Genomic DNA, 15287 nt, shown 5'->3' with positions numbered 1-15287 from the left:
CGGGTACTGAACTGGAGCTACTCAGTTTTGTTCTGGCCAATTGTGAAGTGCTGGTCCCTAATGTTGTTGAAGTGTTGTAATCGCCAAATTTGTCAACCCATGTCTCTGCTGAAAGTAGGTTTAAAAATAGTAATTTGCTATTGTCTGAGACTAGTTCGTCAGTTGACAGTGTAGTCTAGTGCACTCTTAATTCCATTAAGTCCACACTGAGTGATAAGATTATTAAAGCCAAAATGGAAGATTGCATTTTACAGTGGTGTCATGCAAGTGGCTTTTACCACTATTGGTTTATATGACATCTCAGACAACTCCAGTGCATAAGGGCAATGCGTTTTCCTTGAGGGTTAAGCAGTGGTTGTACCTTCAACCTCAGACCACAGTTTCATTGCTAGAACCTTTCTACTGGATTGCTGTTCATCAAAAAGCATTTGATTAGTGTTCTCGGTTCCCAAACTTGGGCTTGCGGGCCCCCTGTGTTTGCTGGTTTTTGTTCCAACCACATTTGGAATCTCAGAACTTTAATAAGATATTAATGTGAAATTGTGGACACCTGGCCATTAAAACTAAACAAATGGGCGATAATACAGAATTAAAAAACAAAGCAAATGATACTGAGCCAAACCAGCATTAGGTTGATAAATTTAAGGAAACTATTATGACAAAAATTAAACAGATATTTTCAGCAACTTAATTAGAAGCCTGTTGATTAACCTCAGTCTATCATTTGATTAAAAAAAGTGCCTATTTTTATGTAATTGTTTGCAATATAGCACAATAATCACAGTACAAACATGGGAGTATTATTCTTCATGGTATGCATAGCTATGTGACAAAAAATGGCTTAAGAAGGCAAATCATCCCTCTGAACAGCAATAGCACATAATTAAGAAAAAATAACTGGTTGTTAAAGTTCTCGGATTTCAATTGTGGTTAGGACGAAAACCAGCATACATGGGGGGCCCTAGGACCGAGTTTGGAAACCGCTACTCTAACAATCAAACATTTGGCCTCATCCCTGCTGTATTTTGTGTGTTTTGGGTGAGTCACTAGACAGTTGGCATGTGGCTGACCTGAAAACGGTATCTTTCTGAAACTGACCAGGAGCTTCGGGAGAAAAACTGGAGCGCAATGGAGGCTCTGGCAGCCACCGAGTCCATGCTTCAGGGGAAACTCAGCAAGAAGGCCAAGGTTCGGTTACATCCGGTCTGCTTTGCGCTAGAGTGAAATCGGACGCATCCAGAAAAATGATCACCTTAATCAGCCAGCCAAACTATCACATTTCATAAGCTGCTGCATACTTATTTCCTACCTGTTATTGATTGTTCATTTCTGCCTCAGTTCCGGGAGAACGTATTACCTCAGATTCATCCCAGTCTTGTTAATTTATTGCTAAGTGCCTTGTTATCGGCACTTGCATTACTGCCAATGTTATACTAATTTGGGAAATAGCATTCTTCATGTGCTTCAGAAGTAATAAATTGACCTCTTCCTGTTCCCAAGCTTCCACAGCACAGCTATTTAACGCACCTCTTAAAGAACTGAATGCTTTCAGCATTAGGTGTGAAGCAACAGGTTGTCCGTATTGCACACAATGCCAAATGAAATAGGGAGCTTGAAGGCAGTCTAGCTGAGTATGCAGTATGAAATGAGTATGCAGTAACAAATTACTGATTTCACTTAGGATTCATTAGTCCGAGCGCGACATTTAATCTTCATTGTGTCCATCCACTGCCCACCCCTGTCATGCGAATCCCTCCCCCTGCCCCCAGTCAGCATGCGCCCCCCCCCGCATTTGCATTCTGCTCTGTGATTTTATAGCCATCGATGCAGTGGTCACCTTGAAACTGAATTGATTAAAAACACTGCCTTATTTAATCAAAGTGTCTTGTTTTTATAGTTTCCCGGCTATTGTTTAGTAATTTGTGTGAAAGCGTCCTTGGAAATGGAAACAATGAACAGAAGTGAAGAAAAATACAGAGCTTTACGCAACAAACTTGACGTTTACATTTTTTTAATTTGTTGAGCTGCCCTGTTTACAGTTCTTGGCTATGTATGGGAGTGCTATCCAACACCATCCACCTAGAATACATATTTTTTATGCTCCAGTCACAGTCTGGACTTGGTTCAGATGGTAATAGATGCTCTGCGTCCTTCACAAAGACCATTTTACTGGTGAAATAACCATTGATTCACACCTTGATCACACTCTTGATCATAACACCTGCTGAAGGGTATTAACTTTTCTTAGTTCTCAAGATCCCCTTTCTCATCAGATAGCTCCAAACAAACCTGGCTCTTTGCCATTTGCAAAAAGCTGTCTTTACACTCTGGTCACCTTTCAACGACAAAGATTGATGACATCAGTGGCAGGGGTCATATCTTCATTTGTTTTTGGGTTCCGGGAGTCTCTGTCAGCCTGTCAGCTCTCACCACAGATTGTTTCTGTGTGCACATTATCCTGTCTCAGAGCTAGCCTCCAATCGCTGTTGTTTTTTAAAATAAAATGTAACCCTGATTCTTAAGCGTTCTCCCAAATTGAAAACAAACTAAAGATGATCATTGCCATTAGATTTTTTTTGTCATTAAACAAAGAGTAGCTGTATATAATTATTGTATATCAACTGTATCAAGGGCATTTTCGGGACTTCTTTGAGATGAACGAGGCAATATCTTAAGCGTATGGAAAAGCAACTTATTAGGTCTATACAATGCGCAGCCTATGTTATGGATTTCCCGACTCAGACACTGGGCTGGGAGTTCAATAGCTGGCTATACAGTACGTAGCAAGCATGGTATCAGCGGGAAAAGTAAAGCACAACGTTTTGTTTTCGTACTAAAATGCTAACTAAAATGTGCTAACTACTTCGTTCAAACCTCACTGCCAAAGTTAGCTTTGGTTCGCTTCATCATTCTGCATCATTGCAAAAAAAAAAACACTCGGCATTGGACAACAACTTACAAATGTTTTTCCGAGCAATCTTTGCGTATTATCAGAAAAGAAGACGATACTGCTTTCAAAGAAAGTAGGCTACCATAGATAATTTCATTAACGGTGTTTGCATTCTCTGCACATAAAAAAAAAAAAAAAAACATCTTTGGAAGCTATTGTTTAAAAAACGTGAGCATCCCTGAAGTATGTTTTTCAAATTGATGATATATAATAGGCCTAGCCTGTACTTGCCAATAGTGGCTGGACTATAGAGTTCTTAGTTCTCGCACCCCGTTTGCGCTTGTTGTGAAAGTCGGAAAGTAAAAGTGCCTTTAATATTTCTATAGTTTGGGGAGAAGGGGCATGGTGTTGTGCGTCTGACTCAGGTTCAATGTAGGGGTCTAAACTTGTGGTGGACAGATGAGGTATTCTCCGATATTGGGGGATGCACATCCTCCTCATCCTCAGTCGAAATGATGCCTATGCTGTTTTATACATTTTAATGTCAGTGGCCACGTTAAAGCAGTATTTTGCGTTTTTTATGCAGAAGAAAGACAAAATCCTGAAAAAATACGTTGTTTTCTATGAACACAGATACTGTGAGGTATTTTTTTGTCAGATGACAATGGGTGATGACCCAGACTTTAACAATATCAGAATAATTGCTCTTGTTTCTTTGAGCCAGTTGTTTTTGTTCACGATATTTACATGGATGTTGGTTGGCATTGCAAGATTCAAAGTACTGTCACGTGCATGTCCATTCAAACCCTCATACCTTTGAGTATACAGATCCTATACCGGCACATTTCAGAATGCTGTTATGGTTTAAAAAAAAAAAACCCCACAGGTGTGGGATACTAACAGCTGTGCAGTGTGTAATACTTCCCCAGTACTGTATGCAGCCCCTCACCCATGTCCAAGCTCAGGGTAGAGTTTGTGCACTTGTCACCCAACAGCTGTCTTCCGCCATCTTGAACTGGCCCCTTTTAGTGTATGGGTGTTACAGTTTCCAGGCCACCTGCTGCGTATGCTCCCAAACCTGCAGCTAGTGCCCTGTTGACCTCAGGCATTCGTGTGTGAAACGCAAAGCGCTGCAAGCTATCATAGAGCCCCACTCGTAAGGAAATCTCGTTCCATTTCATTAATTCAAGCTGGCTACAGAAAGGTCTTCTGCCAGCAACACTCGTAGATGGGAAGACTAGAGTAGAATAGAGGCAATGGGAAGTGATCATTGCGGTTTCCTTGCGGTGCTGTTGTACTGATTAACGTTCAGTCCAGGATCGTAAATCTTTTCACCCCAGCCGTTAGTACAGCACTTTCAGAATGGTGCAAACCAGCTGGCGGCTCTTCCGTAGTAGATGAACAGTGCCACTGTTATTCTGAGTTTGAGGTACGGATGAAATGCCTCTCTTAGGGGTTGGTATGTCGTGATGTTATGCCTGTTTTCCACAACACTGAGTCTGCAGACCGAAGAGACGCCACCTCGGCCCATCCCCCAACGCCTGCGGTCTGAACATTCCCATGATTCCAGTCGTAATTCCCGTTTCCTCAGCAACACTGAATCAACAGCACAATTGTGTCCGAGTGGTTTTGTATAGTATCTGCGAAGCGCTTCACTGCCAAAGCGTAGTTGGCACGTAATGTCTGCCAAAACAAAGGCTTTCATTTTCTGCTTGTGGTGATCCTTGCAGCTTGAGGGACAGAAGATTTGTCCCGTTCTGTGGCTAGTTGTGAAAGAGGAAGTTATAGGTTATTGTGGAATCTTTGAATTGGAGCAATTTCACAATCTGTTCTCAGTTTGCGTCAGTTGGGTTAGATGGCTTTATACATATTTGCTGTGTGAGTATTGAAAAAGTGGAGAGACTTGAAGTGAAGTTTGCGTGAGAATGTGGTGGGGAAGGTACTGCAGCTCCCTAAAAATTTTTGTGTAGTACATGGATCTTTGTAATTTATTTTGTGCTTGTATAGTGCCTAAGTAACAGAAGTATCAGTGGAAACGGTGGGTACCTGCCTGCTAGTCGTTGAAACAGGATTTCTCTGTGGTGCTCTTGGGTACCGACCAGTTGCTCTACCAGGGAAATGGAAAACAAATGAGTGGAGAAGCATTTGAATTGGCTCATCGAGGGATGTGCCATATGGTTTGCCACTTAGAAGGGTGTTGTCCTGCTAGACCTGTCGGACAAGTAGGAGTGCGTGTACACGTGTACAAGTGCGTGCGTATGTGCTTTTGTGCACTGCTATTGAGTATGAAGGAATGTGTGTGTTTGCATATACAATGAAGGATATCGTGCGTGCGTTCGTCCGTGCGTGGAGGTGAAACTTTGTGTGTGTATGTGGTGAAGAGGATCCAGTATTTGTGTCTCCAGTATAGCAGAAACTGTGTGTGTGTATGTGGTGAAGAGGATCCAGTATGTGTGGTCTCCAGTATAGCAGTAACTGTGTGTATGTGGTGAAGAGGATCCAGTATTTGTGTCTCCAGTATAGCAGAAACTGTGTGTGCAGGCAATGGAGGCAGAACCGTGGTCCTGTGTGTATAAGTGCCTAGGTGGATGAACGTAGGCTCTCCGACGCTATGTTGGGACCCAGCTGTGAAGTACCCCTGTTTAGGCCCTTGTCTTTTCCCCCCAGGATGGTCAGGAGGCCCTGGTGTCCACGGAGGCAGAGTGTCGAGAGGTCCTGCACAGACTCCTGCCCGCCGTACCCCTGCCTACCAGCCAGGTACGCGCACTGACTAAACACAAACACATGTGCATGCACAAAGCATTGTAACAAAGGAAGTCATGTTCTTGTCAGCAATGGGTACATCGATGTAAAACTTCAAACAAATGTTACCCGAACACAGGCATGTAACATTTATACACAGTTACACAAACACGCACACGCACGCACACGCACACGCACACGCACACACACACACATGGATTCCTGTAACTTACTCTACAGGCCAGAGCCCATATGTTCGTGTTATGTTGAAGCAGAAACGGGCTTGATTTCTCTGGGGAGAAACGCTATGTTGATGCAGTATATAGTGAACTCATTAGGCACATTCAGATGCTGTAATTTTCTGCTTTCCTAGAGAGGATCAATATGCCTAACTTTTCCATCACAGTGCCATTTCACCATTGTAAAATTAAAGTGCCCCTTTCGAGCCTTGTGGACCTCTCTGGTCCCCTGCTTCTGAAATGGTTAACTCCGTTTGCTCTGTATTTTTAAAGTTTGTGAGGCATATATTATTACATCTCTTTATGGATTTACATTTTAATGCAGTTAATCCCTTATTTAATGTGTGGATATATTTCAGTGAAGGAGATGGCACTTAGTGTAACCATGGAGGGCTGGGTGTCATAAAATATTTTATGGATGAAACAAAGCAATAATAACACAATGCGTCATTAGCCTGCTCCACCAAATTTAGCCAAAAATAACAAGTTGCTGCTTGTCTGCATGCTGCTGTTATGATGCATACTTTCTACCTCTTTTCTGCTAAACTGCATATCACCAATCATTTAACTGCAACTCTGTATTTCTGTCCTGCAAGAAAAGGTCATTTTAATCCCTGTATTTAGCATAAATAGCTATTATTCACGGTGTACTCTGTGGATACTATAATACAGACAGTAAGAAATATGTTCTTATGATATGACAGTCCCAACCAGAGCTTCTTGTGCTTAAACACGCACATTCACACATACTCCTCTCTCTCTCTCTCTCTCTCTCTCTCTCTCTCTCTCTCTCTCTCTCTCTCTCTCTCTCTCTCTCTCTCTCTCTCTCTCTCTCTCTCTCTCTCTCTCTCTCTCTCTCTCTCTCTCTCTCTCTCTCTCTCTCTCTCTCTCTCTCTCTCACACACTCACACACACTTCGCCTGTGACAGCACAAGGAGCCTGTGCAGTTGTGGTTGGAGGCAGGCACCCGTGTAATGTGGAGAGATGGAGCGCCGCGGAGGCAGACGGGCGCGGGAGATCCTTTTAAGCCGTGAACAGATCAAAGCAGAACATCGCTTAGTCACAGCCCCTCCGCGCCCGCTCTGATGCCTGAGTTTAGGAGCAGGCGAGACTCCCCTCCTCATCCTGTCACCCGTAACGCTCCTGTGTGCCTCTTCCGCAGAACCACAGCGAGTGGCTGGGGATGTTTGAAACCGCCGCTAAGGAAGTGGTGACGGAACCAGAGCCGGCCCCTGCCCCTGCCTCTGCTCCAGCCCCGGCCCCAGAGTCGGACAACGCCGATGTGACCGTAAGAAGCACCCTGATGCCTTTTCCCAGGCCGAATCCTGACTTCCTCTGTCTCTGCTAGTCTGTACTCCAGGCCTGCTCAAATTCACTCACAGGGAAATTAATTCAGTGAAGTTTTAATGGGGAGTGGGGTAGTATGAAGGTCAGGGCACACTTCAGAAACTGCAGGTTCAGGTCTCTGGGGGCACACTATCAGAATTGGTTCTAGTTGTTTATATTTTTAGTATAGGACTATGTATGGCTGTAAATAAATATTTATTTAGTAATCGATAGCATGAATAACTAGCTCTATGCAATTCGCTCTGGATAATGGCATCTGTAAAGTATATTTGAAAATAACTTGAAAATAATGTGAAAATTACCATGCTTGTAGTAGCTTGTATTGAGTTCAGAATTCAGCAGATATAGTGCGCACTATCCATCACTCAGTGTCCTGGCTGTGATAATTTGTGTGCTGAAGTTGTGAAATTTGTGCAATCCACTTCTGTTTTTATTCTCCAGCTGTTGACAGATAAGCTGAAGGAGTCTGAGGAGGCCCAGAAGGTTCTACAGAAGGATTGTGAGACGTACAAGAAAGTGCTGGCCGAGACGGTGAGGCCAGGCCGCCATTAGGAAGGAGATTTGCAGTGTGGAGTTCCTCAAGGGCCTGTTCTTGACCAAACTGTAATTCCTCCTCTGTCCACAGGAGGGCATCCTGCAGAGACTTCAGAGCAGTGTGGAGCATGAAGAGTCCCGTTGAGGGACAAGTTGGAGGTGGCACAGAGCGATCTGAAAGAGGTTGTGCAGCAGTCAAGTAGATCAAATGTAACAAAAAAAGTCTTATTGAACCAACCGCTAGTATACCATGCAGTTTAATCCAGTTAAATGACATCGCTGCCCATTGCAATGTCAGTAGTAGACTGGTTGAGCATACTGGTTGATATGGTTTTAAGCCACACTTAAGTCATGGCAGTGTAAGTGCTCCTAGCTACCCCCTTGTGTTTGTGTGCTACAGATGACCCTGAAGGTTGCACTGCTGGAGAGCGAGGTGGAGAGACTGGGTTCGGATGGTGGGGATCTTGAGAGTGTGAGTTTTACAGTGTTAACACACTCCTGTGCAATTCGTCTACCAGCCTCTGGGTTCAGCGGGTTCTGCATGTATACGCTCTGCAGGATTTCTGGGCATTATTGTTGTCGATGGTTAAAAAAAAAGAAAAGAAATAATAATACATTTTCTTTTATAGCTGAGACGGGACAAACAGCACCTGGAATCTGAATTGGAGAAGGCAGAACAGGAGAGCGCCACCTATGTGACGGAGGTTCGAGAGGTGAGGAGAATTACCACAAAGTGTTGCTCAGTTTTCCTCAGAGGGGCTAGAATGTGTGTGTGTGGTGCGTGTGTACCCCATGTGCATACATTCTCTTGTGTTTGCGTGTATGTGTACATATGTGTGTGTGTCGTGCTTGTGTGTGTCTGTGGTCCCATGTTTGTATGTATCTGTGTGTGCCTGTGTGCGTCTGTGTGCACGTATATGTACATGCTTGTGTTTGTGTTTGAAGAACATTTGTATGAGGTTTTACGTGGATCTCTTGTACCTACTGTTGACAAAAACATTTTTCCTTCCGTTTCCTTTCTGTTAAAAAAATCTAAAATTGACTTCACTATATTTATTTATAGAACTTGACAGTTAATTATATAACTTGTGATGGAAGTTCGTTAATAGGGTACACATTGGTCTGCCAAAAGTATGCTTTCAAAAACCACACCGTTAGTCAACGGTATGAGTCACGGGTCTCCCAGAGAAGCCTGTGTGGGAGAATGGCAGTGTTAAACCTTGCTTGGAGTTTTCCCGGTTAATCGAGTCGCTGGCATCTTTCCCAGGTCTCTCCGCTCTCTGTTTTGATAGTATTGTCACAACATTTCTGTGGAGCCGTTGCATCACTGCCTCGGCCCCGGAATGTGTGAGCTGGACACTCGCTAGCCGGGCACGGTTCACACGGACGTCCTTGGAGCCCAGTAATCATTCCCGGGACTCCGTGACCCGTCTCTGTTGTGTAGAATGTCTCTCCCGGCTGGAATCTAAACCGGTTTCAAACTTCATTTCAGCTGAAAGATCTGTTGACTGAATTGCAGAGCAAACTTGACGGCTCATATACTGAAGCAGTCAGGCAGAATGAGGAGCTGAATTTGGTAAGCCCTGCCGAGTAGAGCAGCGCCTGTCATCTCAACCACCCACCCCTCCCCTCCCCCCGCTCTCCCAACAGACCTGCTCCCACGGTGGGAAGCACCACGGGCTGGGTCTTCTGATCCGAGGTCAACCGTCCATAACCCAGCAGTCAAACACGCAGTCATTTAATAAACGCTTTGCGCTCACCACCGAAAGCTCTTCTGCGGTTATGTGTGGAAGACCGCTGACGGTCATCCGCTGAAACCCACTAATAACCGCCTCCGCCCGCAGACTCCGGAAGCCTTTGCTACTTCTAACCCGCCTGTAGAGTTTGACGCCGTTGGTGTCAGACGCCCAGTCCCACGCACGCCCTGTCCTGCGTAACCCAACGCTCTTCTGCTCCGTCGTAGTGCTCTCACAAACTCCTACCCTAGACTCCCATCCTAGCCTCTTTCCGGTGCCACCAGACAGTCTGGGTTGATTTTTGTAATGATAGCCCTCTCAATGACTTAATGACAGGATCTGCAGTTACATTTATACATATCTCAAGTGGCAGTGGCCATACAAGCTTTACAGGTGCTTTAGGCTAACAAAAATGCTAGCCAGCAAGGCTAAATGCTAACCTTTGATGTTTAAATTCGATGTAAAACCCTTAAATAGACGGCATTCATTCAAATGCTGCACTATTGTGTAATTAGTAGAGGCCCACTGAGTGTATCTAGCCTGGAAACGGTGGGCAGTAGGGACTTCCAGAATAAACAGTTTGGAGGCCTTAAGTAGGGCGAGGCTGGAGCGTGCCCAGGCTCCAGTTCGGGTGGTGCTGGGGCGGGAGGCTGGAGTGGTGGGGTGATCTGTGCGTCCTGTGTTGCAGCTGAAGACCCAGCTCTCCCAGACCCTGTCCAAGCTGGAGATGGAGGAGTCGGAGAGGCAGAAGGTGGCGGGTGATCTGTACAAGGTGAGACGGGCGTCCAGGCAGCTTGTGGTGCACACTGAGGGGTGATGAGTTTGGGCCCTGAGCGTACTTCATCTCCTCTTCCAGGCACAGCAGTCCCTGGACCTGATCCAGGCTGAGATCCTGAAGGAGGCGGGTCAGGTGGACCTGATCGAGAACAGCAACATCGCTACACAAAGGGTGAGTGGGGAATGCTGCTGAGACAAATTCATCCCCTAAAGTCTTTATCAACTTCATCACCACTGCAGTGGATGGATTCTGTATGTCCAAAATTAGTTTTGATAATGTGTGATCGAGCAATTCGTAGCAACGCGTCGGCCATTTACCGTGTTGGAGTAATTTTAAAGTCAAGATGCCAGATAACATTGGCTCTGGCCTTTGTAGTGTTAATGCCCGGTCAGAAACCACTATGAAGATAGGTGAGTAATGCACACAAAGGACAGAAGAGTCGTAATGAAGGAAGAACAAGACCAGAGCCTACTTTGAATCTACAAGGATAGTAGGGATGTCCTGTCTGCCTTCCATTGCCTTGTGTTACACATAGAAATATTATCACTAAGGTGGTCTTGCTCAGTGTGAAGAATGAATACACATGTGCCATATTTGGCCAGCAGTGTGTATGAATCCATTGAGGCCTGGTTGCCTGGTTTGGTGGCTGTCTGCTCCTCCTCCTCCTCCTCCTCCTGCTCTAACGGGCTGTCCCCCTGCAGGAGGAGATGGACAGGAAGGAGAAGATGACTGCAGGACTCAACCAGACGGTGAGGGAGCTGCAGCAGCTGCTTCAGGCCGTCAACCGGCAACTCACCAAGGGACAGGAAGGGGTGAGTCAGGCTGAGTCAGGTTGAGTCAGACCTGAGGGCTCATTTACGCTCCCTTTACGTCTGAAAATAGACACGTCCATATGTCAAACGTTGTCACCGTCACTGGCCGCGCACTTCCATGCGTCCTTTACGTCGGTGTGGATGTTAAGCAATACATCCGCAGGGCAGCGTCCAAGGTTTCCAACTGAAGACAGCAAACACGGCGACGGTGGAGGAGGTCGTAATAATGTACCTCCTTAAGGAAGATGCAAAAGCGGAGGCAGCGGTGGTCTGTGAGGCCATTAAATAGATCGCGACATCGTCATTCCTATGATCGTGTCTCACATGAACTATTGGCTACGCTGCCCCCAGGATTTCCAGTGGTACCGCTCCGTTTCGTCCGTATCCGCAAGGTTTCAGGAAACGTGCAGAAATACGGACGAAATGAACGCAGAGTATCAGTATATCTATCTAATGTTGAGCAGAAATGAGCCTTTAGCATCCAGGGCCATACAGACCTGCCCCAGTGATGGGGGATATAAGCCTAAAGGCTGCACTCACCCGTTAACTGCCAGCTCATTCACGTTCCGGGGCATAGCAGGTGGATTTCTGAATGTTCAGCTGAGATGGTTTGTCAGTGTTTAAGATGGACTTAATTGAGAATCGGCCAGTTTTGCTGGTAGGCAAACCCCCTCAGACTTTTTACTGGACTGAATAAAATTAGCATATATTCTTTTGGCAGTTTAAAAAGCACTAAATGGAAGCCAGTGTGCAAAATGAAAGGGTCAAACTGAATTTGACCGCTGAAGCCAAAGAGTCTGAAGGCTGTCTCAGTCAGCTTTTCCCAACTGGTCTGCTGCGGCAAGGTCAGATGTGCAGTGTGAAAATCTTTTAAAAAATGTAAAATTTTACAAATTTAAATGAACAAATCCCTTCACGAAAGCTGAAATAAATGTCCGACTGTTGACCGTACATCGCTTCCTTTTGTGCGTGGTGTGCCATGAGATTCTGTACATTTGGAAAGTGTGCCGTGGATGAAAAGGGTTTGTAAACGCTGGTCTAAATTACTTTCCACAAGAAACTTCAACCCAGATTTGGCTGCTGGGAGTCATTTATATCATATGCCATTGGGGGCCTAGGGCTGATATGTTGAATTATCTCCTGTGTTACTCTGTAAAGTGTCTTTGTGTCTTCTGTGAAAAGCGCGATGCAAAAATGAATAGAATTTGGGTGGGTGTTGATTTATTATGACTCACGGCCCTTTTTGTCTTTGGTAGGTGTCTGGTCCACAAGTGATCTTACACTAAGGGTTGAAAGTTTGACTGTGAGTCAGCAGTGGTTAGCAGTAAGCAGAAATAAGCTCTGGTGTCCCTCCTCACCGAGCCCCCCGTCTCTCTGTTTGTCTGTTTTCAGGATGGGGACAAGGACACGCCTGAGATCTAAACCGCAGTGGACCTCCTCGCCCTCTGCCCTCCAGCCTTACTGCAGCTCCCTCCCTCTCCCCCTCCCCCCGCCGTCCCGCCACGCCCGACCACACCTAGTCATAAACACTGAACCCAACCGGCTCTCCTGTCCGCTCGACCACACCCACCGAGCCCCCTCAGCCATACGCACCCCCCTTCCTCCCCTCCTCCCGCGAACGCAGGCCTCGGTCCGTCGCCGCTCAGGGCGAGGGGACGGCGGGCGGGGCCGCAGGCGACCTCCGTGTCGGAAATGACTCGCTCCCCCCCCCCCTCCCCCCCGAACGAAACCCTGCCACCAAAAACACAGCCACATTCCTGACCCGACACTCCGAACGAGAGCACCCCCTCCTCCAGACTCCAGGCTGCCCCGATCTCTCGCACCGCGCCACGATCCGACCCCAAACTTCTGACCGCGACAACCACACGACCACAACACGAAACACGTCTTTCTTCGTTAGGTTCGACAAGGAGGTAGACAAAGAGGCTCCCTTGTTTAAAAAAAAAAAAAAGAAAAAAAAAAAAGATATTTGTGAGTTTTTAGTCTTCTTTTTTAAAAGGAAATTGCGCCAGAACAAATAACATTTCTGAATATCTACTGACCCACACTACATCTTGCGTCCAGGAGCCCTGGTCTTAACATCACTCACACTCGCACACGCACGCACACCCAGCACTGGGCTCACAGTGTAACATGGTTTAGTTCTGGGGTCCTGGCCTGGGGGGGTGGGGTTAGCGGTAGGTACTGTGGAGGTTTGTGGAGCAGGTCTGTAAGGAAACCACAGCACTGAGGGAAGGCCGCGCCCCACAGTGTTTCAGAAGCAGGCCAGGGACACAATAGCGGTTTATCCTACTTAACTACCAGGAAGAGAGGCCTCTTGTCTGTAGTCAACACACCCTATATTGTTGCTAATTTCATTAATACTGATTTTTTTTTTTTTTTTTTGTAAAAGGTGACAGTTATAAAGATTAAAAGGGATGCTTGATAAATATTTATTGTGTCTTCTGATTTATAATATAATTTTCTGATGCCTGAAGGGTGATTGTTTCATTGTTTTGAGAGAGAAGGCTCCTATTGTCATGTTTGTTGTTTTGTGGCGTTAGCTTTGTACTATCTTTGCTGCCTTACCTATAGCCACCACAAGGGGGTGCCCACAACCAAGAATTCAGCTTCCCCAGCCCAGGCGGAGAGCTTAGCTCGCCCTGAGGAAACTGGTCTCTTGACTGGAGTCAGCCGCTTTACCACCTGCAGCCTGCTGCGAAACGTCTGCCCAACAGGCGTGAAATGGAGCGGAGACGACCAGGCAGCGCGCCCTCCTGGGAAACTTCCGGAAGATTCCGCAGGGAAGCCATGGGAACCTCTCCCTGATGTACTGTGGGAACTAATTTCTGTCATGTGCAGACTGCTCCAACGCATGTGAGGAATCTCAAGAGGAGCACGGGGAGGTTTAGAGCTGGGTAGCTTTAACAAAAAAAAAAAGAAATTCTGTTTCAAGTCACCGCTTGGCCCACTTTTCTTTCTGCCTTTGATCTTATTAAAATCATCTCTGCCGCTGTAAACAATTTAATATTGGGGTCTACTGTGCAGGGCATAGCCAACACATCCAGATGATCCAGTCTTGGCACAGTGACATTTACCTCATTATTACCAATTGTCAAATTGGTAATTTATGTAAATGTTATTTTTTATCTTTCCAAAGCAGCATGTCTGTGTGAAGGCCCATGAATTTACTGAGGCTGTTTTCAGCTAGGTGCCTGGGCAGAGTTTTCATAGTTTAATGACAGACTATGTTCAGACCCTTCCTGTACCATCCTGCCATTAAAAGCAAGACTTTGTAATGGCTGAGCTGATCCAGTCCAGAGAGAAACAATGTTCTAACATAATTAACCCAACCTCCACCCCCTTAGAAGGGGACAGCATTTTCTGTTTCTGTTTTGGTTAAAAAAAGAAAAGAAAGATCTAACAAGTATCAGAAAAAATCTGCCTACGCCCATTTTCACTGTTGGGTTTTTGATCCCCATTTGACACACAGGCCTGTTTCCTCCATGTTATGTTCTGTTGGTACTGCTATAGCAGTGGCTGTGATGTGACAACTTATAGAAATGCATACATTTCTTTTCATTATTTGGAAAATGTGTGGCCAGAGCAGTTCTCACTGAAAGAAGATGGGTGAAGGAAAAATCCTTATTTTCAGGTGTCTGTCTGATTTCTTTTGATCATATTCCCCATACATTTTACTTGAGTTGGAAATCGAGTCCACTAGCATTCATATTGTATGGATTAATCAGTAATTATTGTCTACTGTCAATCTGTGATGTTCTGCTATGATCTGTGGATCTGCCCCGCGTCTATTATTGCCCAAGGTGATTTGTTCTGATGTGACTATCGCTGTTGTTCTTTTTCCACCCATAAGATCTATAAAAACATTACAAAAAACTGTCTTCTGTGAAGCACAGTCCTGTACTGTAACGGCGTATTAAGTAACATCTGACCGTCTGATTGGCGGAGGGAGGTTCAAACCTGCAAGTGTGGTTAAAGTAATAGCTTGCATTTCAGCTTAAACGTCTTGACGGGGTTTGGCAGCGCTTTCTACCCGACACCCAGGGCAGACTGTGATTTGGCCCTTTTCGCGTTTACTTTTCGCTTAAACGTGCGAGAACTACTGTGTGCGCGTTTGCTTTGCCCTCCTCGGCTTGCCACCCGCTGTCTCCGTATGACGTAACAGACGGGGGAAAAAGTGACGGGGCCCTGCTAATCTGCGAGGTCCAG

At 45.7% G+C, this 15287-nt stretch overlaps 1 protein-coding gene across 1 annotated transcript in view; it reads left to right on the top strand.

Annotated features, from left to right (window-relative positions):
• Positions 1 to 13509, top strand: part of ktn1 (kinectin 1) — a 52624-nt gene extending 39115 nt beyond the window's left edge. Inside the window, 13 exon segments of the mRNA XM_061230598.1 lie at positions 1102 to 1188; positions 5558 to 5647; positions 7034 to 7159; positions 7660 to 7749; positions 7844 to 7892; positions 7895 to 7935; positions 8153 to 8224; positions 8382 to 8465; positions 9245 to 9328; positions 10177 to 10260; positions 10345 to 10437; positions 10968 to 11078; positions 12471 to 13509. Coding sequence (XP_061086582.1) covers positions 1102 to 1188; positions 5558 to 5647; positions 7034 to 7159; positions 7660 to 7749; positions 7844 to 7892; positions 7895 to 7935; positions 8153 to 8224; positions 8382 to 8465; positions 9245 to 9328; positions 10177 to 10260; positions 10345 to 10437; positions 10968 to 11078; positions 12471 to 12500 — 1041 coding nt within the window. The 3' untranslated portion in view covers positions 12501 to 13509.
• The last annotated feature ends 1778 nt before the right edge of the window (positions 13510 to 15287 follow it).

The sequence above is a fragment of the Conger conger genome, chromosome 1 (assembly GCF_963514075.1).
Source record: "Conger conger chromosome 1, fConCon1.1, whole genome shotgun sequence".
Lineage (NCBI taxonomy): Eukaryota > Metazoa > Chordata > Actinopteri > Anguilliformes > Congridae > Conger > Conger conger.
The sequence above is the reverse complement of the archived record's forward strand: the minus strand, read 5'-3'. Positions and strand labels throughout refer to the sequence as shown.